Source organism: Protopterus annectens, chromosome 13.part0, assembly GCF_019279795.1.
Source record: "Protopterus annectens isolate FY-2018-M chromosome 13.part0, PAN1.0, whole genome shotgun sequence".
NCBI classification, from domain to species: domain Eukaryota; kingdom Metazoa; phylum Chordata; order Ceratodontiformes; family Protopteridae; genus Protopterus; species Protopterus annectens.
The window spans coordinates 394,191,558-394,218,924 of NC_056747.1; the positions used below are offsets into that span (position 1 = coordinate 394,191,558).

The window sequence follows — 27,367 nt, forward strand, 5'->3', positions numbered from 1 at the left end:
TCTGCTTTTATGATTTGAGCTGGTTGATGAGTGAACTGTTAGCAAGGGGGCAAGCCCCCCTGTACCCCCCACATCCCCCATAACTTAAATATACCAACTCCGAGATCGCACTACAGTGCGGAAGAGGAAATTTTCCCATTCCGCACTGTACAGAGATAGAAGTTCCCCATGGTTGGCTTTTCAAAAGTCGATCATATGGTCTCGGTCATATGAAAGTCGATTTTCTGAAAAGTCGACCCAGATATATATATATATATATATATATATATATATATATATATATATATATATATATATATATATATATCCATCCATTACTATTTGCTTATTATTCTATTATTCAAAAACACACTGCAACACAACTGCAGGACTTTATTAACAAAACAAAATTTAAGCACTTTTGTCTCTGTTAGTGAAAGACTTTATCAGAACTACATATCCAGAGGGCAGGTACCCTTAAATAATTTAAAAACACATATGCTGTAGCTACATACATGAAACAAGTATTTGCATATAAATTTAAACCAATTTAAATTACAGCTTAACTGCACACATTTTAAATAAACTAGTGAACAAAACACTTTAATTTATTCCTGGTTTGGCAGCAGCATCTGCTTCTAACTGCTATAACAACACAATATACATAAGCTTCTCATCTCACTTCTCATCCCTAAGGTCTCTTGTCACTCTTTTCTAAAACTGTAAATAAAAAAATCCTTAAAAATAACACAAACAATTGAATGTTTGTACATTACATTTTTAAACCCTTCTAATGTCATATAAATGTTCTGTAATATGCTCTTGCAGGGCCCTTTCAGTTTTTCGTATATAAAAGCTTGTTCATGTCTAACATAGTACAGCATATACCACAACCTTTATAGAACAATTAGAATATCTTCAGCTCTAAATGTGTAATTGTCCGGTGTACAGACATCACTGTTTAACCCTGTATTACAGAATTGGCATTTTATTTATTTATTTATTGCATTTGTTTACCAGGGAAGTCCACTGGCCCAAAAGAGCCTATTTTCAGTGGAGGCCCAGGGAGAAAAGCAGATACAGAAAAACTAAACATTAATTGGTACAGAAGTAGAAACAGTGTTACACAGTGAGTACAGTAATATATACAGAATATATACATAAAAGCAGGAATTTTAATGTACCTATCTTATTATGTGGGGAAACACTTATTTGTTGTACTCCACAGTATTTTTTAATTATGCTGTGGTTTAAAAGTAAAAGATAGGGAACACGCTGCCCTATTTTTTTATATATAAAAGGCTCCACCTGTAATAAAGACCAGTTCTTCCTAATAATGTCAGTAATAGCACAATAGTCACTGATAAATGTTAATACCATATTTCTTGAAAATTCACATTTATTAAAATCAGTACCTGCAATATTATTTTCTGCCATTCCCACAATTGTGATAATACCATTTTACTACATTTTAAAACAATTTCAATATGCAATTCACTGAGCACAGAACTAGGATGTTTTTTTTTTCTAAAAGACATCTTCTCAAGTTTAAATAATTCATTTAAAAACACATTTCTATTCCTAATCATGTGAGCCAGTCTTACCATGTAGCCCTTAACAAGGCCTCTCTTGCAGTGATAAAAATGACTGATATTTTAATATAAAGAGAAATTGGAATAAGTTGGTTTTCCATAAATATTAGATTGTAAATGCTGATTATCCTTATAAGAAGTGATGTTCAAATAATTTACACTTGAATAATTAACATTAAAAGTAAAAAAAAAATCACTTGTTGAATTAATATATGTAATAAAGTCATCTATTAGTTCAATAGGACCAATCCAAAAATATTCAGTACCTGACATACACAGAATTTTCTCCCATAACTGAAGAACTTTAATGGAAAACATGGGGGCAAATAATACCCCCATGGAAATACCTGAAATTTGTTATTAGTATTCACTTTCAAAATAAATAAAATTATTCTCTAATACTAATTCCATAAATTCTGTAATCAAAGTTAATATCTGTGCTTGTTAAACTTTTCAGACATAATAAACCTTCACTGTATTTATGTACTTCCAGCTCTTCAATCAGGCTTTTAAGCTAAATGCTTTAGAGCACATTTGTTTTTATATATATATATATATATATATATATATATATATATATATATATATATATATGTGTGTGTGTGTGTATAATATCACTTTTTTGTGAGCTTCTTCTATTTCTGAAGAAGAGCACATGGCTAATATAGCTAATTAGCATTAGCTGTTCCCCAGACTGCCATATTATCATGGAGTTGTGACCATGAGATTGTCCTAACTGTCAAACACCACCAACGAATACCTCAGACGTAAGGCTGTCTAAGAACTGGAAGCCTTACTGCAATGGGGAAAGATGCCATGTTAATGCATCCCCCTCACAATAAGAATTTTTGAAACCCAACCATAATCTCAGTCATGGTTGCTGTGGCCTTTAATTTTCACTCCTTCACGTTACTGATACACAACAGGTGTATTCGCAAACATTTCCCCACTGTATTCGTAAGTATAGTGTGTAATCCAGTACAAAGGATTTGCACAAAGCAAAATGTAGTAGTTTAAAATGCATACAGTAAATAAAACTGATTCACTTGATTTATTGGGGGGGGGGGACAAAAGCCCGAAAACCAGGGACACATTTTAAACATTGCTTGTATAATCTTGGAAAGTTGCTAGAATAAACTGCTGTGTTACCACCATGCATTTCACTGCCAAGGCTTGGCCCCAGGACCCTGTGCACTATAGTCAGAGCAACATACCACTATGCCAAATCAGCTGTTTCTTGAAAGACAGGAAGACTGAAACTTAAATGGCTATCATTTAGTGAATTCAGTTCTCACCATAGCTCTCAACCTCTTGGCACAAAACACCTGGACAAAGCCAATAATGAGGAAAAACAGCCCACAAACATATTCACTGAATTCGGTTCTCACCATAGCTCTCAACCTCTAAACACAAAAAACTTGGACAAAGTCAATAATGGGGGAATACAGCCCCTTAAATAGGGACAAATTTCAAATATTGATCTTATAAACTTAGAAAATTGCTAGAATAAAAGGTCTGTGTTACCATGTACTTTCTGAAGAATATGAAGTCTGAAATTGAAATGTCTTTCATTATTTAGTGAATCCAGAAAACCATAGATTTTATGAGGAAGAGGAACAAAAATGTTGTTGTTGTCTTTCGGCTTTTCCCGGTTAGGGGGTCGCCACAGCGGAACTCCGGTCCGCTAATGATTTGCAGTAGATTTTCACGAACACTGAGGTGCCAGTTTGATGTTCAACCTTCAACAAAGGCATGCCCATTTACGCATGTCTTTCGAATGCCCACCCAACTGCGGGGAGGACATGCAGACTCCACACAGAAGGCACTCCCCACAATCCAGCCGAGAATCGAATAGGAGAACCTCTTGCTGTGAGGCAACAATGCTACTGCTGCACCACAGTGGAATAGAACAGAACAGAACAGAACAAAAATATGAGGCAAAAATCTGACTAACTTTCACAAGTGGTGGTGGGTAGGGAATTCAGGATCTTGCTACCTGCATCTAAGGTACAGGGTTTGAGCCTGAGTTATTCTTTCTAGCCACCAGGTTTGAGTCTGAGTTATTCTCTTTAGCCACCAGATATATTTAACTATGGCATTTTACACACACACACACACACACACACACACACACACACACACACACACACACACGCGCGCACGCACACACACTACCTGGGTTTGGAGTCCATCTGTTGCAACTTCAAAGTCCCATGCAAGCTCCATTGAAATGCTTAAGTCCCAGCCATGCAAGCTCCATTGAATTACAAAAGGCAGTCTTGCCACTCAAACTTTGCTGAAATTCAATTCATGTTGCAGTCCCGCAAGAGCAGCTATAGCTATCCAGCCTCCAGACTTTGCAGTCCGATCCCCTTCCAGTCTATGCAGTTGTAACTGCATAGACTTCTGGGGCATCTGTGTCTGATGCGTTCTTTCCTAATCTGGACTACTGTTTAACCAGTCCAGATTCCTGCACGCATGCATGGAGTTCATTCCAGGACTCGCTAATTATTTTTTAGTTTGTTTTTCTTTTCTTTTTACAGCTGGGGTGGCTGCAGTCCTCCAGTCCAATAGCATGAGCCACCACTGGCTTGCAGTCTTCCCAATCCAGAACATGAGCACGTATGCGCGCTGCTCCAAGTTCTGCATCACATTGCTTCTTTGGATTTACACACTAGTTTGTAGTTCAAACTGCTACTAATGTGAAAAAAATACTAATTAAGGAGGAAATTGGGGGTCTGCAGTTCAGCAGTCTGATACCATGAGCCACCTCGATTTAGACTAAAAGCACCACAGACAGGGGCTAAAGGGGGAGGTGTCTTGATCTACATTAGCAACAAACACATCTCCAGGTTGGTTAAACAGGATGATGCCTTGTTCATCTAAGTCCAAGTCTCCATGGACAAGTTTTCTTACCATTTTCTGCCCAACTACAGTCACCCTTTATGACACACAAAGCTCACAACTCTTAGCTAGACCCACTAGAGGCACTCACCATCCAGTCAAATACCCTATTCATGGGAGATTACTACCCCCTCTATAGACTGCCTCAAATTCACAGGCATGTTTCTGGATTTTATCAACACAAACACCCCGGGCCTTATAGTGTGCATGAGAGGATCAAACATATAGTACTTAGTACTCACCACCATGGGGGAGCACTGCAACCCCCTCCCCCCTTGTGTCATGTCCTCATTGGTGAGGTCAGACCAGAAAGCTGTCTCAATTGAAATAAAAATCAACCCAGAAAACCCAAATAAACCTGTAACAGTTAGGAACTATTCTAAGGCAAATGACATCCTATTAAGTGGCAGTTTGTAAAAATTCACAGCTCCTCTAAAGCCCAAGAACACAGCTAGCTATGCAGAATTATTCTTAGAAACCCTGTATACAGATGTAAATGGCTGCACTGAGGCTGATGTACCTACCAGAAGAGAGCCCAGATCTAACACCAAAAGCAAACCCCACTGGTGGAATCCTTAACTTAACAGAGTATATAAGAAAAGAAAAGCATGGCCAAAATCAGAAAGAGCAACTATCATAGAGACAAGAGCTCTCTGATTCAACTAAGCAAAAAATAAGAGGTCTAATAAAGTCCAACAAGGCCAACTGCTAGGTCAGGAGAGCCTCAAGGCTAAGGACAAACAGAAACCCTTCTTCAGCTACGTCAGGAACCTTACAGGTAATACTCAACAGCTTGCAGAACTAGTAGTAAATGGCACAACCTTCACTGACCAAAATGACATAGAGAATCTACTGGCTGGGTAAAATTAGCTCTAGTTTCAACCCCCCCCCCCATCTCCTCCCTGTGAAATCCCTTCTAACATATCCCCAGCTATCAACAGGGAGCAGGTCCTGGTGGCACTCACTAAGGCCAAAAACAATGCTTAATTGAGCCCAGACAATATCCCCAGTTGCCTCCTAAATAGCCTAAAACAAGAACTAGCAGGACCAATTGAAGCACTATTCAACTTCAGCCTCAAAACAGGTTATGTGTCAGATGAATGAGGGCTGCAACAGGCATCCTTCTTCATAAGGGTGGACCATCAACTGACCCCAGGAACTACAGACCCAGCAGTCTGACAAGTCTGATATGCAAAGCCATGGAAAGAATTATCATGTTAATGATCAAAAAGGATCCTGGAAACTATATACACTGGACCCATCCCAGTTTGGGTTTGTTAAGGGAGGGTCTTGCCTACTTAGCCTGATAGATTTCTTTGAAAAGGCTATCAAGGCTATGGATGAGGAGAAAATGGTGCATACCACCTACCTTGACCTGGACAAGGCATTCCTATACAATACTTCACTTAGGTATTGTTGACAATTTCTTAGAACAAGCATAAATCCCCACATAATTCACTGAACTGCTCGCTGAACCACAAATAGGACCCAAGAAGTCAGATTTGATGAGAACACCTCCACCAGACTGGTCATCAGTTGAGTACCCTGTGGCTCAGTGTTGGACCCACTCCTGTTTGGCATCTACTTGTCAAAAGTAAAAGCTAATGTCAGAGGCCTCTGGCTCACCAAGTTTGCAAATGACACTAAACTGGAAGCTATTATAGCTTCTCCCCACAACAGCAACATCCTGCAAGAGGGTCTAACACAAACAAATGACTGCTGCCAAAGCCATGGATTAAAACTCAATGTGAAGAAATGCATTATAGTGTCCTTTGAGAAATCATCCACCCAAGCTAATTACTCCACCAATAAGATACCCCTAAGATCTGACCGAATAGTTAGGGATCTGGGAACATATGTAGACAGTAATCTGGTCTTTGACCAGCACTTAGCCAAGACAGTAAGAAAATCATTCTCTGTCGCCCAACTTATAAGCAAGGGTATGGTATGCAGGTCCCAGGAAGTTATAGTACCCCCCTACTCAAGCCTTATCAGCCCCATCAATGAGTACAATGCCCCCTTTGGTGTATATCTAACTAGGCACTTGCAACAGTTGGAATGTCCTCAAAGGGTCCTCAAAAGGCATAACCAGGGTATGAATACCCTGTTCTACACAGATCGCATTAAGGGCTTACAGGTTACTGAGAGGTGATCTATGCCTAGCATATAAGGCATCCTCAGATCCGGCTCTGATGGATCATTTGCAATTCTGTAAAACAAACAGCACCAGAAACACTAGATATAATGACCTGAACCTTGCCTGCGACATAGACAGAACATGCCGGAGAGACCAATATGTGTCTCATAGGATCCCTGTGCTATGGAATAAGCTCCCCATCTACATGAAGTAGAGTTCATTCCTTATCCTATTCAAAAGAAACCTTAATTATTGGATGGGAAATTACAAATTCACCGCTGGTCTGGACCCATGTCTATGATGAACAAATGTCAATAGTAAGTAAATTAATCCCCAACTAACATACCTGTACATAGCGCTTAGCTACCTCTTTACTAACATACCCTACCATTAGGCATCTGAGGAGCTCAGAGATAAAACTGGGGTGGGTTGCATGACTAGGCTTGCAAAGACTCTGGTGGTTGTTAGCCTAGTATAAACGTATGCAACTATGATACATTTGGCCTTGCAGCTGTTACACACTGAATTTCTGCCTAACAGAAGTTAAGCAGTAAATGCCTAAGAGTATATAGTTATTAAAAACTCAGAAAACTGTCAGGGACCATCATTTACATTTCTGATATACTCAGCTCTACCATGCAAATCACATATAACTATTACTCATAGGTGACCTTAGTAATATAACATAAAGGCATGTTAGTATTAGGTGATAATAGAGCAATAGATAAGTTGCCGAAGTACCACTTTGTAATACTGCGACCCACTTCAGCATCTTAAGGTGGTTAATTGTATGATGAACAGCAGGGGTCACTGTCAATTTTTCAGATCTAATAGTCATTAGTCACACAATATAGATGAAAAATACATCTTGGAATTTGTAGTATCATTAATAAAGGTTTGTTTGCCTTTTGCTACCAGAAGCAGTACTTTTGTAAAATAATATAACTACAGTTGTCATGAAGAATTTATATCCCACAATGTTTTTAATACTGTCGAAAATTGGCTCTGTAATCAATGTCTCCTATTAATTCCTAACAAAACGAAGCTACTGCTTTTCTCCCCCACTCGTAAAGCCTCCGCTCCAACTTTTACTGTAAAATCTAACAATGGCACTGTCATTGTCCCAGATCCCTGTACCAAACTCTTAGGTGTAACAGTTGATAATAACCTCAAGTTTGACATGCATACTAATCAAACTATTAAAAAAGTTAATAAAAAACTTGGCTCACTATACAAGATCAAACTTTTCCTCACTCCACTAGCTAGGATGGTAATTGCCCGTACACATCTACTTTCCACCCTCCTTTATGCATCCCCTCTCTTCACAAACTTGAGTAAGTCTGACCTTAATAAACTCTCTAGCTGCTTTAATCATATTGCTAGATTTGCCACTGGAGCAGCATACACTGTCTGAACCTAAAGAATCTAGGGTGGCTATCAGCTAATAGTAGCACATAAAATTCTTTACCAACCTGAAAACACACCCGTACTTACAAAAATTATCACTCCTTACAGCAACCTCAAGACACTTTGCTCATCCAACAAATTACTAGTCCAAACTCTCAAAAGCAACAACTCATCTGGAGACTCTCTGTATGCCAACTCTGTTGGTAAAATATGGAACTCACTTCCTGAGCTTACTTCAGAACCCGTTCTAACCCAATTCAAAAAAATCTAAAACAGTACTTTAAAAGGCAATGGCTATGTCCTTGCTCTAATCCTAACTAACTCTGGCAATATAAACATGTGCTAAAGAGGTCTTTTGGCCACCCCTACATTTCTTCCTAATTGTTACTCTATAACAAATCAGATTTATATATGACAGAATGAATGACTTTTATCCTATGTATTGTATCTGCAACAGTGCTTTAACTTGTTTAATGTAACAGTTTTTCTGTATGTATGTATGGAGCTTTTCTTCCTGGGCCTCCGCTGAAAATGAACAAGTATCCAGTCGGACTATCCTGGTCAACAAATGTAAAATAAATAAATAAATAAATTTAGTCTGAGACACTGAAGGTTACAAAATTGTAATGACAAAGCAAAAGTGAATGTGCTAGACACTATACAATATAATTATTTTAGAAACCAGCTGCATTAGCTTGTTATATGAAACAGGACATGCAGTTCTGACTACTTATATATTGCAAATTTCTTTTCTAAGTTGTAAAATGTATTTTTATTTTTTTAAGTAGTGATGAAACTTCAATATCGGGACACATGTTTCTATTACAGTAATCATGAGACTTGAACCTAGGTAAATGCAATTCCCTTACAATGCTTCGCACCTACTGAATGCCAGGATAGGCTTTCACTATCTCACTACCCTGTCCTATTTTAAGGAGGAAGTCAATTAACTTTTTTCTGGATATTTTTCCTCATCTGCTTACCGACCATCAAACAATTTCCTGTGAGACTCAAACCCATTTGCTTTCTGTGGGTGCAGACTATTCCATCAGATCCCTTACAGTGAAAACCATCAGATGAGGCCTTTATCTAGGCAAGCTTCAGGGAGTTCAGTGCTTTTACCAGCATCCATTGGATGGCAATATGGGCACTTATGTCATCGTACTGCCTGTTTATCTGCACGTGCACATTCCTTCCTGTGTTTGACAAAAGCTTCTGTCACAAGATTGGCTTGCCATGGCTAGGATGCCCTTGCACTAACTCTGACCTGTTTAACTTTACCCTTACTCTCTGACAGTAATTGGCACAGGAGAGGTGGCTCATCCCCCCAGACTCATTCTCCCTGCCATGCTTCAAGCACCAGAATCATTAACCAAACCCAGGTCACCTGTATTGTAGTAAGGACTTTATCTCTCCATACCACAGGTATGACTAAGAAATGAGTGACTTTGCAATGAGGTTACTTTTGACCTTGTCTGAAGTACTGTTTGTGTTCTCACATCATTTACTATACATGAACGCATTTTCCTGGAATTCAGAAAGACTTACCTAAATGTGTAAGCCTTAAAACTGATGGTTTCCACATCACAGTAAGACTGAGCAATTCAGAGACAACTCTGTCACTATGGTTTTCCTCTGGAGGTGGTCATTTATTTATTGACATTTTTATTTATTGACATTTGTTTACCAGGAAAGTCCGACTGGACCAAAAGGAGCCCATTTTCAGCAGAAGTCTGGGGAGAAAAGCTCCAAAGTATTACAAAACATTTTAAGAATAATAATTATACAGTCATTCAAAATAATACAAAAATACAGTTTAAATAATTATACCAAATTATACATAATGTTAAAACACTGGTTAGGAGTAGATGCAAGTTATATAACAATGATTTAACAGTTAGAGGAATTTTAGTCCATTTATAGAGAAATTAAAAGTAAGTTGGTTCAATGCAAACAGGAATTGCAATATAAAGTGAGAGAAAAGCAGACTTATGGTATATTTAGAGAGAAAGTCAGGGGATAAAAATAAGAGTAAGGAAGTGAGTGAAGAAGGGAGAGTAAGGGGATGTAAGGTATGAAAAGGTGTTTGTTCACATTTAAAGTTATAGATTGTCCTGGTGCAGAGCAAGGATTGAGCTAGCTTCTGGCTAAGGAAGTCTTTAAGAATGGTTCTGAAGGATGGGAGGGAGGGTACTGACCCGATGGATAGAGATAAGGGGTTCCAGGCCTTAGCAGTATGGTACGAGTACAGACAATGCCCAGCAGATTTGATAGGTTTGTGGACAGACAGCAGTTTTTGGTCACTGGATCATAATGACCATCTAGGAACATAGTTGTGTGGAATGTTATTTAGTGCTGGACAAGCAAATGGATTCTGGATAATTTTATAGGTTATAAGAAGCTGTGTATATGTAAGTTGATGGGGTAGTTCTACCCAATTTAGGCTTTTTAGTACTATACAGTAATGGGTTCTGAAAGGGTATTTGCGGCAAATTTAGCAACTTTGTTATAGCATTGTTCAAGCTTTAATTTTTGTGAAGCTTGGATGTTAGTAAGGATAGGAGTGCCAGAAAGAGGAGCTGGGAGGAGATAAGTAGTGGCAAGTGTAGCTTTATTTGCATTGGTGAGAATGTTTTTGGCTCTGTAAAGCATCCTTAGTGTTTGATAAGTTTTTCTTATGGAATTTTGTATATGCAGGTCAAATTTAAGATTATCATCCACTGTCATCCCTAATAATGTACAATGAGAAGTGACTTTAATGGCTGAATTATCAAGAGAGGACTTTAAATTTTGATTTTTCACGGGAGAGGGATTTGGGGAAAAAAGTAGTACTTTGTTTTTTTAGGGCTGAGTATGAGTTGTAAGTTACAAAGCCATGTTTCAGTTGATGTTAAAGCTTCCTGAGTAATTTTGTTGAAGTGTGCCATGTTGTCAGATGTGTAAATGAGTGTGAAGTCTTCTGCATACTGTATGAGGGAGGCCTGTTGTGTGGATGTGTGGGGGTTGTTTGTGTCAATGTTAAAGAGGAGGAAGGCTAGAGCCTTCTAGTACACTGGTGGTGACTGGGAGGTATGGAGAGAGGGTGGAGTTCTACTTTACTGACTGATACCTGTTGGACAAGTTACTTGAAACATAGAGGGGTGGGCTGAGAGGGACCTAATGAGGTCATTTGAAGTAGAAGTTTGCTGTGACAAACTATGTTGAAGGCTTTAGACACATCTAGAAATAAGGAGGAGACTATCTCTAGCTTTATAGGTGTTAGAAGTGCAGTGTTAGTACTATGGGAAGGATGGAAGCCATGTTGTGTGGGGAGACAGGAGTTCTTCCTGCAAGAGATAGTTTAGCAATTGTCTTTGAATACATTTTTCAAGTGTTTTGCAGAGGAGGGATAAGATTGCTATAGGTCTGAAGTTACTAATGTCTGTTGAATTTCTTCCTTTGTGCCCAGGGATAATGTGTGACTTTTTCCAGAGAGGTGGAATGTGGGATTCCTGGACTGACCCATTTATAAGGATTGATACAGGGTAGGCAATGCAATTGGCTGGTATTTTAAGATACTCACTTGGAAGGTCATCAGCTGAAGTAGAGCATGGTTTGAGTTTGTTTAAGAGTAGTCATATAGGATGTGGGCACAAGTTTGAAGGTGAAATCGGATGTGGTGATACATGGCTGCTGGGCAGGGTTAGGATTAGATGTTGAGGAATCCTTGGTTACAGATTTTATACTATTTATGAAATAAGAATTGAACTGTATTGTGCTTTCAAGTGATGAGTTGTTGTAGAGGGGTTGGGGTTGAATTTATGAGAGGGATATAAAATGTATTTAATGGCTGTCCAGAATATTTTTAGGGCTGTGTTTACTATTTTGAAAGTTATTATAGTAATGTTTTTTGTCTTCATTAATTTGCTTTTTAGGATAATTGCAAAGCAGTCTGAAGTTTTCAAGGTACTGGGGTGTTTTATATTCTTGCCATTCTTTCCATGCATTTTCTATATCCTGCATTAACATTCTACTCGTTTTGGATAACAAAATGGCATTAATTCTTTTTAGTATCTTCCTCCTGGGAGGTGCAAGGCTGTTTAGGATATTCAGGAAAATTGTACTGAATTCATTTACAGCATCATCTAAGGGAAGGATTTTTGGGAGGTTCCAGTTAATAGATGATAGGTTAGTAATGAACATTCCTGGGATAAACTTGGAAGGGTTGCATGTTGTTTTATAAACATGCTGTTTAAGTGGATGTGTGAGATGTCTGGTTGTATAGATTGGGAGATGATCACTGAGGCAGTCAGACATTATACCTGAGGGGGTGTATTTGCTAGGCACGATACTAGGATCTAGTCTAATAGGATATTTAATGTCTTGCTATAATGTGTGGGGCTATTAATTAGTTGCATGAAGCCAAATAAGTTCATGCTAGATGTGGAGGAATTAGAGGGTCTGTCCAACCAAATGACTTTCACTTCATCTAGTAATATTATTTCTTGTGGAATTATTATTTATTGTGGAATTATTATGGATATGCAATGTAGGATATCTTCCAGAATAGCTGTATTGTCGCCAGGAGGGATGTAAAGAACATAAATATAAATCTGTTTATAGTTTTTTTTTTAATTTCAGGAAAGTTATAAGAAGTTCTGCTGAACTGAAGTTTGGTATTGGTTTATTATAGGGGAAATGTGGTAGTTAGGAAATATTAAAGCAATACCATCACCTTTCCTCTTTATTTGGTCATTGCAGATTATGTTAGAGCAGGAAGGCATAACTTCAGAGTTAACAAAACACTTCACTGGTGAACACCAACAAATCAATATAGTGGAAGGAAACCTTCCACAAAGTAACTCCAACAAATCAGACTTCCAAAAATTCCAAGTAGAAAACACCACGCTAGTACTAGCAATGTGGAGCAGTAAATCCTTTAATCACAGTGAGCGCTTTCGCCATGCGGCTTCTTCAGACTGTTATACAACATAAAAACTCTGACAGTTACATTTATAACACATGTCCTCACCCTATTGGTTGAGAAAGTCATCACATACATTCAAATACCATAACATTTGATTTCGTCAATAATACATTCATGCCGAAGCTAGCCGCTTCATAGTTACTGAATGGTAGTCATCAATCCTGCCTATACATCATTTTATATGAATAGCATCAACACAAACAGCAGAATAAGACGAAAAACCCTCACTAAAAACATACATATATTCAGCAGCATTGTTCATAATAGTTTAGAACAACAGAATAGTTTGAAGGCACTCATTAAGCTACGTAAAACATAGATTAATTTGATATCAAGCTAACCTAATATTAAAACACAAAAAGCGTATACATTAACTAAGCCTATACTTACTCCTATATACTCGTCATTCCCTTCTAAACCTTTAAAACCTTTACGTTGTGTGCATAGCTGCTCATGCTGTTTACCAGCAGCTGCATTATCAATACATTGAACTGCGTCGCTACTGAGTGTGTCATCAGTTTACCCTTAAAGGGGACTACACTCTGCAAGCACGCGTTCTAACAAAAAGTTCTAAAATGAATGCATTCTCCACAAACGGAGAATTATATACATATATACTTGCTGTTTAAAAACATATAACCATTTATAAATTCATTTAAAAATTCACTTACACAGAAAGTAGCTTAATGAGTATATGAGTGTATTATTGACGAAATCAAATGTTATGGTATTTGAATGTATGTGATGACTTTCTCAACCAATAGGGTGAGGACATGTGTTATAAATGTAACTGTCAGAGTTTTTATGTTGTATAACAGTCTGAAGAAGCCGCATGGCGAAAGCGCTCACTGTGATTAAAGGATTTACTGCTCCACATTGCTAGTACTAGCGTGGTGTTTTCTACTTGGAATTTTTGGAAGTCTGATTTGTTGGAGTTACTTTGTGGAAGGTTTCCTTCCACTATATTGATTTGTTGGTGTTCACCAGTGAAGTGTTTTGTTAAGGCCGTTTGGCACCAGCACCAGCTGCTGTTTTGATTACCTTCTATTTTTCCTGCTGGTGCAACATCCTATGCTCAGGGGTTATCTTTGACTTTTTTATAACTTCAGAGTTGTTTATGCTGGTTTAAGCCAAGTTTCAGTTACAATGAGAATATCAGGCTTATGTTAGGTAATCCAGGCACGTAGCTCAGCAATTTTATTTATAATACTTCTAACATTTATGGCAGCAAAAGTTAGAATACTGGGGTTGAGGATTGACCGTTGTAGGATTAGTGTGTGAAAGAAAATTGTCTTGATATTCATTGTGATAGGTGGGGCCAGGATTAGGATGAATGTCTCCTAGTAAAAGGATTTTAGTATATTGTGGAATTACTGATACTTTTTTTGAAGAGTATTTTTCCACCTACTTTTGTTTGGTTTGAGTTGAAATGCAGTTAATAAGTCTATATTTGGAGTAAAGGTGAGGGACATAATTAAATAGGTTCAGTGCAATGTGTGGAGAGTGTAGGGATGAAGTATGAATAGGTGGCTGAGACAGAGCTGAAGATATGTTGGGCACTATTATAAAATCATGGTAGGATGAAACATGGCCCAATAACAGGAGAAGAATAGAGGAAAATCTAAGTAGTTGCATGATTAAGTAAAAGGATCTGTATTTTTGATCAACCACTCGAGGAGGGAGAAAGGGAGTACTTTCTCCTGGTAATGGGACAGTGCTGCAACTGCATGGAAATTAGCCATTAATATACATCACTGAAGAGAGACCAGAGCTAATTGATCCTATGTACTATGGTGCACATGATGATGGTAGCTCTGCCCAGTTAGGGGATATAAAAATAATCCCTGGACATGCAAGACAGTATGTGATGCCATCAGCTACTCCACGCTGAGACACTTCACTTTCTCAACCCAATCTACCAACAAAGTGGTCCCTGCCATAGAAGAGTAGTGCCAGGAACACAAAAGAAGAAAAATAGAGCACTGGGAACAGACATAGATCAACTGAAGGTCAGCTGCAGAGTGAGCAAAGGAGCCAAAAAAAGGAATTAGAATAACAGGCCTGTAATTACTTATCTGCTTGTTAGATTCATAGCTTATTATATATGAGTTACTTCAGTTTAAACAGCGTTCTTGCTTTTCTACCTTGAAAAGGGAACTTAATTAGTGCCATTAGTGAATTACAGAGTAATGTACAAAACTAAAAATGTGTTTTTAAGGCATTATATAAATGTAATAAAACAGGACAGGCTACTACAAATTATGTTGGAATTTGCACACTGCTAGATCAGTTTGGTCACACGGCGTGCAATTTAATGGCTAAACTGTATTAATTCTTGCCTGACTGCATCACTCTTGCTGTCACAAGCAAACCTGTAGTCACTCTGCTTAGCAGTGTTTAATTCATTGTTAAATACATATGCTGTTGCTTTATAACAGCATCAGTATTTCTTAAAAAATGTGAGGCTGATTGACACAGGAAATGAGACGTATATGCACCTAAATATTACAAACGACTTACTTGTGAAAGAAGGAAGAAAACAAAATCATTTTTGCTGGGTAGTTTAATCTACTCCATTTTATTTATTTCCTACATACAGGTTATGGAATCGGGTTGCCACAAAACTCTCCACTAACATCCAACATCTCAGAATTCATCAGTCGGTACAAATCGTCAGGCTTCATGGACATGCTTCATGACAAGTGGTACAAGGTGGTTCCTTGCGGGAAACGAGTCTTTGCTGTCACAGAGGTATGCAACTGATGCTATACATGATGGTTTAAGCAGGTACATATGTGTTTCTGTCTGAAATCTCAATGCATTCCACAATAATGTCTTTCTGAATATATGCATACAGTGCAGTAAGGGATAAAGGTACAGAACTAACAGCACAGTACCACTCGAGAAGCACATAGTTGAAACTAAATATTTTCATGTCCTTAAAAACAGCTTTGAATCATATTATAAATGCCATGATTTGTTTAGAAATTAAAAAAATCTGATAAGCAAAGCATTTCTGGCTTGTTTTAATAACAAAGAGCACAATATTTCAAATGTTCAGGAGCGTTCCAAGTATTAACGGATGTGTGAAGTCCTCCACTCAGCCTAATCCTGCCATCACTTGCAAAGTATCTTCCACCTTGCAGCTTTAAAATTAGTTAATGGCTTTGGTCTGCTTTAAAAAGGCAAATCCTCAGCAAAGTCTTAATTAATACAAAATCACTCAAACTTAGACTCCAGTCCTGATACCACCATAATGATCACATGTAGAAAGTTTTTCATACTTAGTGTTAGTTTCTCAGTGAATTATATACTTGTTTAATTATATATTTGTTTCAGATTCAATAATATCTCCTTATCTCATACCAGTGTTAAATTATGGTGGAGTAAGCATAAGGTTCTACAATTCTAAAGTACATCTTTCAGATGTACAGCCTGTCTGGAGAGCCCAATAGTCATATTCAGTGTGTGTGTGTGTGTGTGTGTGTGTGTGTGTGTGTGTGCGTGCTCGCACAAATGTATGCATGCATGCATGTATGTATATATATATATATATATATATATATATATATATATATGTGTGTGTGTGTGTGTGTGTGTGTGTGTGTGTGTATCTATATCTATCTATGGGTCTACTTCAGTAGACCGAAATGCCACATGATCAACTTTTAAAACACTGAGACCACATGGCCAAAACGTCAAAAACTGAAACCACAAATACCCAACTTCCATTTACCCGAATGGTGCAGACAACAACTTTAGTCAATGCACAGATCAAAACACCTCCCATAAAGTAGTACGCTGTATCTTTAAAAATGTGTACTTCCTACCAAACACAATTAAAAGGACAGTTTCCAAACAGCTCCACCAATAACAAAAACTCATCCCAAAAAGGTATGATAACATTAATAATATATAATAACACATAGCATGTATAAACAAATATACACAATGTTAATTATAACTTGTCAATTAACACGGCCACTAAACAAAACTCAAAACCCAAACAAAACTCACTGAATATTCATATCCATAACTATAGCACCGATATGAATATTCTGTAAGAAATCTTACATGCAATGACAACTACTGAATTCTAAACAAAACATTGATGCAGGGGGGCTGCACCCTCCCAAACCCCCTGCAAATTAAGTATACCAACTCCGGGTTTGAACTACAGTGCAGAAATGGGCAGATTTCCCTTTCCACTCTCCTCAGACTGTTAGCATTCCAAACATTCAGTATTCTGAATGTCAGTAATGTGAAGTTTCACTCTTGTGAAACTTCAGTTTACTGGTCTTGGTGTTTTAAAAGTGGATCCTATCGCATTTTGGTCTACTGAAGTAGACCCGTATATATATATATATATATATATATATATATATATATATATATATATATATATATATATAAGAAACATATAAAAACACATATGTCGATGTTAAGTGGAGTTCCACAGATATATATTTTAATATATTTGAAAAGTATATATATATATATATATATATATATATATATATATATATATGTGTGTGTGTGTGTGTGTGTGTGTGTGTGTGTAGACCCAAAAAGAAAAACTGCCAGCACCAAGGAAGATCCAAAATAGGTTTATTGAAGACTGAAACTAGACCGGTTTCAGCAGCAAGGCTTTCATCAGTAGTGCAGTAAGCAAAAGCAATTCAGCATCATTTTATATAGTATTAATTAGTAGATTTATGTGACATCACTTCCTGAGAATTCAATAGAATGAAAACTAAGGCATAAATTAATAAGTATTGGTTATACAAATGCTTTATCATAGTTGTATATAATATATCTAAAATGTAAAAGAAAATGTAAGAAAATATAGTTAGCTGGTATATCCATAATAATAAAAATAAAAATACATAAAGATATATACAGACCCAAACCACAAATCTGTACATTAAATGTCTGTTAATGGATACCAACCACAAAAACCTATGAGCTGGGATGCAAAATTGTTAGTTATATAACTTAATAAAGTAATAAACATACATACACAATGCGAATGAACTTAGGTTATAATTTATCATTTAATCCAGGGGGAAACAACCCCCCAAGTTTAATGATCCACCTCTTTTCTTTGGCATTTAAAATGTCATGCCAACCTGTTTTAAAAGATCGATTACCAATAATGTGATCAATGATAGTAAATGTAAATTTGGCCGTGGGATGTTTAATAGAATGTCTATATAATGCATTGGTTAATCTCTTGTTTCTGATGTCTCCTAGATGTTCAGAAATCCTAACACGAAACTGTCTGGATGTTTGGCCAATGTAAAATGCTTGACATGTACATGTGGCAAGATATATGATCCAATCTGAACTGCAATTCCCAAAGAATTGTATATTATGTATTTGTCCAGTATTCCTACTTGTGAAACTAGTAGTTTTAAAAATGTATTTGCAAAAGCTGCAATGTCCACATGGGTAAATACCTATAAGTTTATCCCCAGTGAGTGTTCTTTGACTGAGAGTGTCATCAATAGCCCTTGTTTTTTTGTAATGTGAAAAAAGTGATCCCAATGTTTTGCCTTTCCTATAAGAAAAATAACATCGTTCACCAAGATAATCTCCCAACAGGGGATGTGAATTAAGTATATTCCAATGAGTATTGATTATATTCACTAGATTGGCACTATTCCTGCCAAAGGTGGTAATAAATCTACATACATCTGATTCCTTATTATCAGATCTGGTGTTGTATTGGAGAAGAGACTCCCTGGATTTATCATGACTTAGTTGGACTGCTGACTCAATGGTACGTGTTGAATAACCTCTGGATAAAAATCTCTTAGTCAAGTCAATATGGTGATTTCTAAGGTCATCCACTGAGGAACAAATCCTTTTCATCCTCAAAAATTGAGATTTGGGTATGTTTCTGATGATATGTTTAGGATGAAAGCTGTCAGCATGCAAAAGAGTATTATACTGTGGAAATTTCCTGTGGACAGATGTTCTGAGAGTATTATCTCTCTGTCGTGTTAAATGAACGTCCAAATAGCTAATTTCACTCTGACTGTATTCCACAGTGAATTCAATGCCCCAGATATTCCCATTCAAGTGTTGAATAAATTCATGGAGGTATTCCTCACCTCCTTTCCATACAAGCCAACAGTCGTCCAGGTATCTTCTCCATATATCTATCTCCGGTATGTAGATGTTGTGCATAGGATCATATATAATCATGTCCTCAATGTAACCCATAAATAAATCAGCATAAATGGGTGCAAAAGATGCACCCATAGCCGTCCCTTGTAGTTGCCAATAGCAGTTTTGTTGAAAATAGAAGACATTTTTCGTAAGAACGTGTTCCACCATGCACAATAATAAGGTATTCATCCCTGGGGGGTATAAATTAGTTTAATTTAGCCAATAATCCAAGGCTTGGAGACCCGCCCAATGAGGGATGCTGGAATAAAGTGATGAAACATCAAGAGTACACATAAGCCATTCTGGGTCCAATTGTGACTCGGAGACAATCTGCAAAAATTCGGTCGTATCCTTGATTCTTGCTCTTACACATATTAATAATGGTTTCAATTTTTCAGTTAGAAACACAGATAAGGGTTCCGTAAGTGACCCAATACCGGATACAATGGGTCTACCTGGTGGCTGATGAATGGACTTATGGATCTTAGGAAGTAGATAGAGTTGTTGTTTCGCAGGATCTTTGACAATTAAATGAGTTCTAGTTTTATCAGAGATAATTCCAGAATCCACCGCTTGTTCAAGGAATCCATTAATCTCAGAAGCAAAACTAGGTGTGGGATCAATCTCCATTTTCATGTAGTGATGATGGTTGGATAATTGTCTAAGGCCCTCATTCACATAATACTCAGTGTCCATAACCACCACCGCTCCCCCTTTATCAGCGGAAATAATAACAATATCTGTATTGTTTCTGAGTTGTGTAAGTGCAATTTGTTCCTTCCTAGACATATTGTGCCTCATAGTATCCACAGAACCCAAATTGAAGTGTATATCCTTGATGACTGCCTGCTGGAAAACCGCTACATGTTTATCCATAGGGGGGTTAAATGTAGATTTGTGGAATCTGAAATCAGATGATCTTTGAGAATTATCAATTTGATCCTGTTGTTTAAAAAAGAGTTTAAGGTTAATTTTTCTGCAAAAGTCTATTGTGTCAGAAACAAGGATACTTTCGTCAATAAAAAAAACAGGTATAAAACCAAGTCTGCCCCCCCCCCCCACACACACACACACATACATAATGATTTAATATTCTGTATTCATATATGCTGTAAACAGAAAACATAGCTTCTGAAAGCTAAAGGCACAAGGATTGCTTTCACATTTATTATACTTATCTACCATATATGTAAATATATATATATATATATATATATATATATATATATATATATATATATATATATATATGTGTGCAGCTCTAACACTTCGCAAGTATATTAAATATATATATATGGATAATCACTGTAATACTGTTGAAAAAATCTGGCTTCCTACTGAGACAAGAACTACTTTTCTACTAAACATGCTCATATTCAAACTATTAAATAATAGCTACTGCCAACCACTGAAACAGACACTTTTCTTAAGATAAGAGTTGAAGGTAGCTTATAGTTTCAAAGAGTTCCATGCACCTTAACATAATCAGAAAAAGCCTTTTACAAACTTGCCCCTACTTTATGGAATATACTCCCTACAGAAATTCAATCCGTCATTGAGTTCCTCTGATCTGGAACTAAAATTACATCTCATAAAACTGTATAAATGCAAAGTTTTGATGGTGCAGGTTAGTCATTTAGCTGCAGGCCTTTGTGAAGATCCTTGCAATTCTAGCAGAACTTCATAATACATGGAAATTTGTTGTTTACTGTTTTATTATGTTAGCTGAGTAGAATGATATTATTCTTAATGAATAATAATGTTATTCTTAATGACAATAAACAGAAATATACAAAAGTTTATCAAAGTATCTCTGTGATACCATATAATCAGTGTATATATAATGTCCTAAACTGTTGCAGCCAACTAGCCCGGTTTGTGGATGAAAAAGGTTTCCTGACCAGCCCATCCACCAGGTTATCAAACTGAATAAATAAATAAATAAGGAAAATAAATGTATTAGAAAAGTTGCACATCCTACATTGTCAACAGCTTCTTTTGTTTCACCCTTCTTAAGAATTGCTATATGCATGTTTAATATATTCTTGAGCTTTTCACCTCTCCAGGAAGGCTGTTGCAGTCACCCACAACCCTTTATTTGAAATAATATTTCTTTCTAGCTCCCAGAGCTATGCACATTATAGTTTCAAATTGTGACCCTGTATTCTCATCTCCCTTTGTCTCTCTCCCAGTTTATTTATTTTCCTTTTTTGTTTTCAATATAAGATCCCCTTGGATTCTAGGAATACCCTTAGTTCAAAACTGCTCAAGACACACACACACACACACACACACACACACACACACACATATATATATATATATATATATATATATATATATAGGGTCCCTATCAGTTTATCGAAGTTTCAAAACATTGAAAGTCATATGGTCGGGACCACATGATCGAAGTTTTGAAACTCTGAATGTTTTGAATGGAGATCGCAGTACACAGCGGAACAGGAAATTTACCGTTTTCCACAATGTAGTGTGATCTCGGAGTTGGTATATTTAATTAGCAGGGAGTGTGGGGGGGGTGCATTGTCCCCCCCCCTGCAAAAATGTTAAAAATAGAATTTTTTTTTTTAAATGTTTAAAGTTCTGAAACTTCAATCATATGGTCTCGGACATGTGAATTTCGAAGTTTTGAAACTTCGATAATCGACATAGCTCCATCACATACATATATGCGGGTTTACTTAAAATAATCTCACAGCATAATATTCACAGCAAAAATATCTACACTCAAAAATATCAAGAAAAATTTAACCACATACAAAAACAATATTTTTTCAGGGGGACAAGCCACCCTGCACCCCCACACACCCTCTAGTAATTTTATATACCAACTCCAAGTTTGTATAATAGTGGGGAAATAGCATAAACCTATCATTAGTATAACTTCAATGTTGTTGATATTTTTGAGGTTAGATATATTTGTTGACAATATTATGCTGTTTAGATTAACTATATATGTATTTATATATATATTATATATATATATATAATATCTATCTATATATATATATATATATATATATATATATATATATATATGGTTCTACCTGACATAATCGAAACCACACAACACCGACAACCACATCACCGACACCACATATTCGACAGTCCATAAACACGAAACCACACATAACGAAATAACCCACAAACACGAAACCCCATACAAAACAAAACACATCCCCATTCCACAAACCACACACACAACACAAGCACACCAAAATCCTTACAAGCCCACACTAAACCTTACCTAACCCTAAGGTCTAACCCTAACTCACCTAACCTAACTCACTTAACCCGCTCCCTAACCTAACTCACTTAACCCACCCCTCGCTCCCTAACCTAACTCACTTAACCCACCCTATCGCTCCCTAACCCTAACTCACTTAACCCACCCTATCCCCACAGACCGTCAATCTCCACACTACCGCATACTCACACAGCCTTTCCCCATGTCGGCATCCTCGGCCTTGGTGTTGTCATCCGTCGTGTCGGTCTTCTGCATTGTCGATGTTCTGCAACCCGCGATTCGCGTCGGTCTTCTCGATCTTCTGGAGCTCGGGATTCCGATGTCGGTCTTCTCAGCTGTCGACGAAGTCAGGTAGAACCATATATATATATATATAAATATATATATATATATGTGTGTGTGTGTGTATAAAACACACACACAGACTCATGTGAATTGTGCTATAGGGAGTGGTCAAACAACTGATTTAATCTGCTCAAGGTTGCAACTAAACCTTTAAGAAGATGGCCTACTCCCAAACCTGCCACCGATTCACCTGTCTCAGTCCATGTTATGCCTTTCATTGATAGGCACTTTTCCTTCTTGTAAAGTAGGGTGTTTCACAGTCCACCTGTCCTTTATGTGACATGAAGTAATGTCTTCTCATCTCCATCCGAAATCATACCATTTGAGTAATCAGTCATGCTCTCTTCTATCATCTCTTTTCCCTTTAATTCCCTCCAGCCATCTTTCTTCTTCAGAGCATGTGGGCTCATTTTGTATCATCCTTAGCCTTCCCCTCTTCCAGTCAGTTCATACTGAGGTACTCTAGTTTGCTCATATAATCCAGATCACCTCTCACTTTTAGCATCCTATTTACACAATTTTGTACTCCTTGTGATAACCCAGTTTAGGTACTGCCCCAAGATTTGAATGTAACACTCCGAAGTGTGGCCTTGACAGTGGGCTGCGGAATACAATAATGGTGTGTACCTCTATGCATCAGTAACAAAATATCCTGAACACACTATTGACTGTAACCATCACCCTCCTGCACTTGAATTATTCTTTTGAGTTGCATTAAACTTTTAAATCAACTGTGCATTACATTAATGTTATATTTTGCCAATGACAAAAACTAATTGAGTGCCCTTTTAAACTGACTAGTTAGATTAAGAATCTTCTTTTTCTGCTGTCCAATTAAATTAAATGAAATAAATGTGCAAGTCTCTTAAATATTTCCTGCATCTTTCTTATCAACCAGAATGAGTATAACTTTTTTAGATTTATACTCCTTTTATCTCAGTTTCTGACATTAAAATAGCTAAAGAAATGTGTGTATTTATCTCAGCTACATAGTTAGCTTCTATGTCTATATTATAAGAAAATGTAAGTAAAATACCACCTGCACAGTTTACTAGTTATTTAAAGTGCAAGTGAATGTCTCTGATATTATGGCTAGTGTTATAGTGGGAACAGAGAAGTACCCTAACTCAGTTGCAACAACAACAGCAGCAGCTTCAATAACCACTGTGTCTTAATCATGATGGGTGGTGCAGTGGCATAGCAGTTAGCATTGTCACTTCACAGCAAGAGGTTCTCAAGTTCAATTCTTGGCTGGGGTGCCTTCTGTGCAGAGTCTGCATGTCCTCCCTGCGTTCACGTGGGTTTCCTCCCACATCCCAAAGACATGCAGTAGGTGGACTGGACACTCTAAACTGACCCTAGGTGTGAGAGTGTGTGTGTGTGTGTGTGTGTGTGTGTGTGTGTGTGTGTGTGTGTGTGTGTGTGTGTGTGTGTGCGTGCGTGTGTGTGTGTGTGCAGATGTGTGTGGTGCCCTCTCCAAGGAGGGTTGGGCTTTGCGCTAGCGACTTGACCCTATAAAACCCATAATTAACTGCTACAGAAACAACGAGCACTGAAAAGAGCTCACTGCCTGATATACTACATAGTGTATAAATGGGAAAGAGAGAGAGTTAATCATGATGCAAGTCCCAGTTATTGTTCTTCTGTTTCAAAAGTTCACATTTTGCTTAAGACGCAAACCATATTTATTTATTTTATTCATGTTTTTATTTATTTTACATTTCTTGACGGGGAATATGTCCGACTGAGCTGAAATAGCCCTTTTTCAGTGGAGGCCCGGGGAGACAAGCTCCAGAAAACATTACCAATACAATAGTTACAATTAACAGAAAAAAGTATTCACAAAAAGGATGACAGTCTATTATATGACAGGAATTATCAATGTTAATGTCCTCCCTGTGTTCGCGTGCGTTTCCTCCAGTCTTCTCAATGCATCCTCTAAATTCTGCAGATTTCCCTCTTGTATGGCTTCAATATGTAGGGTGTCATGCAGTTAAACTATACCTTGTGCAGATCTTGTAACAGGCTTCCTTTTAGTACTCTGAAATACAGCAGGCACAAACAGTGTCCTAAAAGATAAACGGTTGTACATGCACATTCCTTCGTGAATATTTGTCAGGTATTCCTTGAACTGATCATCTAAAGCCTTCTGTTGCTAAGCTTGACACATATCTAATCTTTTAGTCCCCAGTGAATAATGTGAAAACATATTCCACTCGAGAAATAGATACTGTTCTGAAGAACTTACTTAGTGAATACTAACTTTATAATCTCCATGTGACCTGATATTTCCAACAGGATTCACGTATAAAACTTCAAACAGTGAGGTGGAACTATTAATGACTATTGATTTATCCTACTGACATGCACATTCAAATAGTTCACATCTAGGAGTAGAAAGTCAACAAGTAACCAACCAAGAGTAGTTTGAAGACCGGGAGATATGGAACAATGAGAGGCCAATTGAAAACATAGAATAAACCACTGTTGACCTAACTATTTGGAAGTTATGAGAATGAAATTTAATAGATTTCTTCTAGTTTTCATCAGAATATTTAATATTTGAGTAAATTGAGGACCTGCATAATGTAGGGGAAAATGTATGTTCTGTTACAGATGATTCTGACGACAACAGCAGTACCAGAGAAGCTGTACATTCTCATTTTTGATGATGAGGTCTATTTGTAGTGTCTACTATATGTATGCACTTTGATGAAATACAGATGGTTCAGTTTTCAGTCATAGGTAATGGTCAGAAATATCCTCAGTCTTGGAGTGTGTTCAGATTCCCTAAGTGACACTTCGGGTTAAGACTGAGACTGTATCTCACTGCTTCTCGTCACAAAGAAGAAGCACGCTGCCTTACTTGTTTATGTAAAATGCCGCACTAACATTGCCTTAGCAGATCGGAAGCATGATAGCATATGTGCTATAAGTGGCTGCAATTTGGACATATTTAATTCACAGCTTTTGCATATGGTACTGTGTTATTGATTTTCAAAAAGTTTATTTTGAATGAATAACTTCGTACCTGTGATTCAAACTTGAAGTTTTCTACCATTTCTTACCTTTCACATGATGGACCTACTACTCCTGTGTGCTCTTTGAAATGCATGTGCATCAACTGTTTACTGTTCAATGTTAGACAAAGGGTTGGGCCTTAGACAGTCCCCACCTACATTCCTCAGCTACCCCAACATCACAGCTATTTAAAGGTTCATAGGTTCATAGGTAAGTACTAGGCTGACTGCTCTTGCTGGTCATTTTAAGCCCAGCCAGGTTCCCTGAAAGGTAGAATCAAACCCTGCAGTGTTTCTCTCTGTGGTAAGCACCAATCTACTTCTCTCTGTATGCCTCCTTTCTGTCAACGGCATTGATCCTTCCCAATCATCTCAACTATAAACGTCTCCATACAAAAAAAATTCTAATCTACTTGTAAATATTTTACGAAACTGTTCTACAGAACTAGTTGTAAAACAACACTTATACATAACAGCTAACAGTAAACTGTCACATTTGGAAATAATTTCTAGTTGCTTCTTTTGTAATTGTCTGCAGATCCAAATCTGTAGTTGGCAGCTATCTATTTCATATCTCCTCCACCTCACCTTTGTTTGTCTTCCTGGCCAAACTCAGTCCACCCACTAAACATGTCAGCAAGGTGTTTCTTCTCTTCTGTATTCTGCTGTTCTCTCTGTTCCTCTAACTCAGTGGTGTCAGCTTTGTATTTCTTCCCCTCCAGTTCCCCTTTTTGTCCAAACACCTAGGTGTCCCTTCTGTCCACTATCTCTCTCTCTCTCTAGGCCCTACGGGACAGCTAGGTCACTCCTACCTTCCTCTAGACTTCACCCTACCTACTAAATTTCATTGTGACAGTTTGATGTCTCTTTAACTTCAACACCTCTCAGTTCCTTCCTTAGCACTTGGTGTCCTTTCTCTGCTAAAGATCACCCTAGAACCTAGGCAGCCACCAGTTCTGTTTTCTCCTTCTCTATACTTTATCCTACCCACTGAACACCACCTTTGTGGCAGCTATGTGAGTCTCCACCTTCACCCTTAACAACTTCTAAAAGCCTAGTTGACAACTTGGTGCCTCTCCACACTAGACCGACACTTCTCCTCACTCGATTACAAAGTTAAGTAACACACCCCATAACAACATATCACTCCATAACAATGACACTGAGCTTACTCTTTCCCCGCATCTCCTTTCTCCATAATCACCCCTTTCTAAATACCAGCATAAACTACTTTACCGACTATCTTCCTGTCGCCTATCATTTGCAACACCTTCTTATTTTCATCCTTGGTTAGTGCCAGTAATTACAGTTATCTCAAAATAAGCACACTCACCTTGTCATCTTTTGTTCATTCTGAAATAATGCCCTTGCTTCTAATTATTACCTTTGCCCTTTATAAGATGTCTAATAAAACTTACACTCCCACAGAAAAATTTCTAAACACTCTTACCATCTTTTACAGCTTCATAATTATATCTCTTGGTTCATAACAAATCTCAGTCTCCATTTTCTTCCAAACTCCCCCCTTTTACTCTCATTGGTCACTTCTGGTCACCTGAGCTGTTTATTCCACAACAA

At 37.5% G+C, this 27,367-nt stretch overlaps 1 protein-coding gene across 1 annotated transcript in view; it reads left to right on the plus strand.

Moving 5' to 3' along the window:
- The window catches only part of GRIN3B (glutamate ionotropic receptor NMDA type subunit 3B), a 688,331-nt gene that overhangs the window by 567,097 nt on the left and 93,867 nt on the right, over nucleotides 1-27,367 (plus strand). The window contains exon 6 of the mRNA XM_044054013.1: nucleotides 15,585-15,736. Coding sequence (XP_043909948.1) covers nucleotides 15,585-15,736 — 152 coding nt within the window. The remainder of the gene's footprint in view (nucleotides 1-15,584; nucleotides 15,737-27,367) is intronic.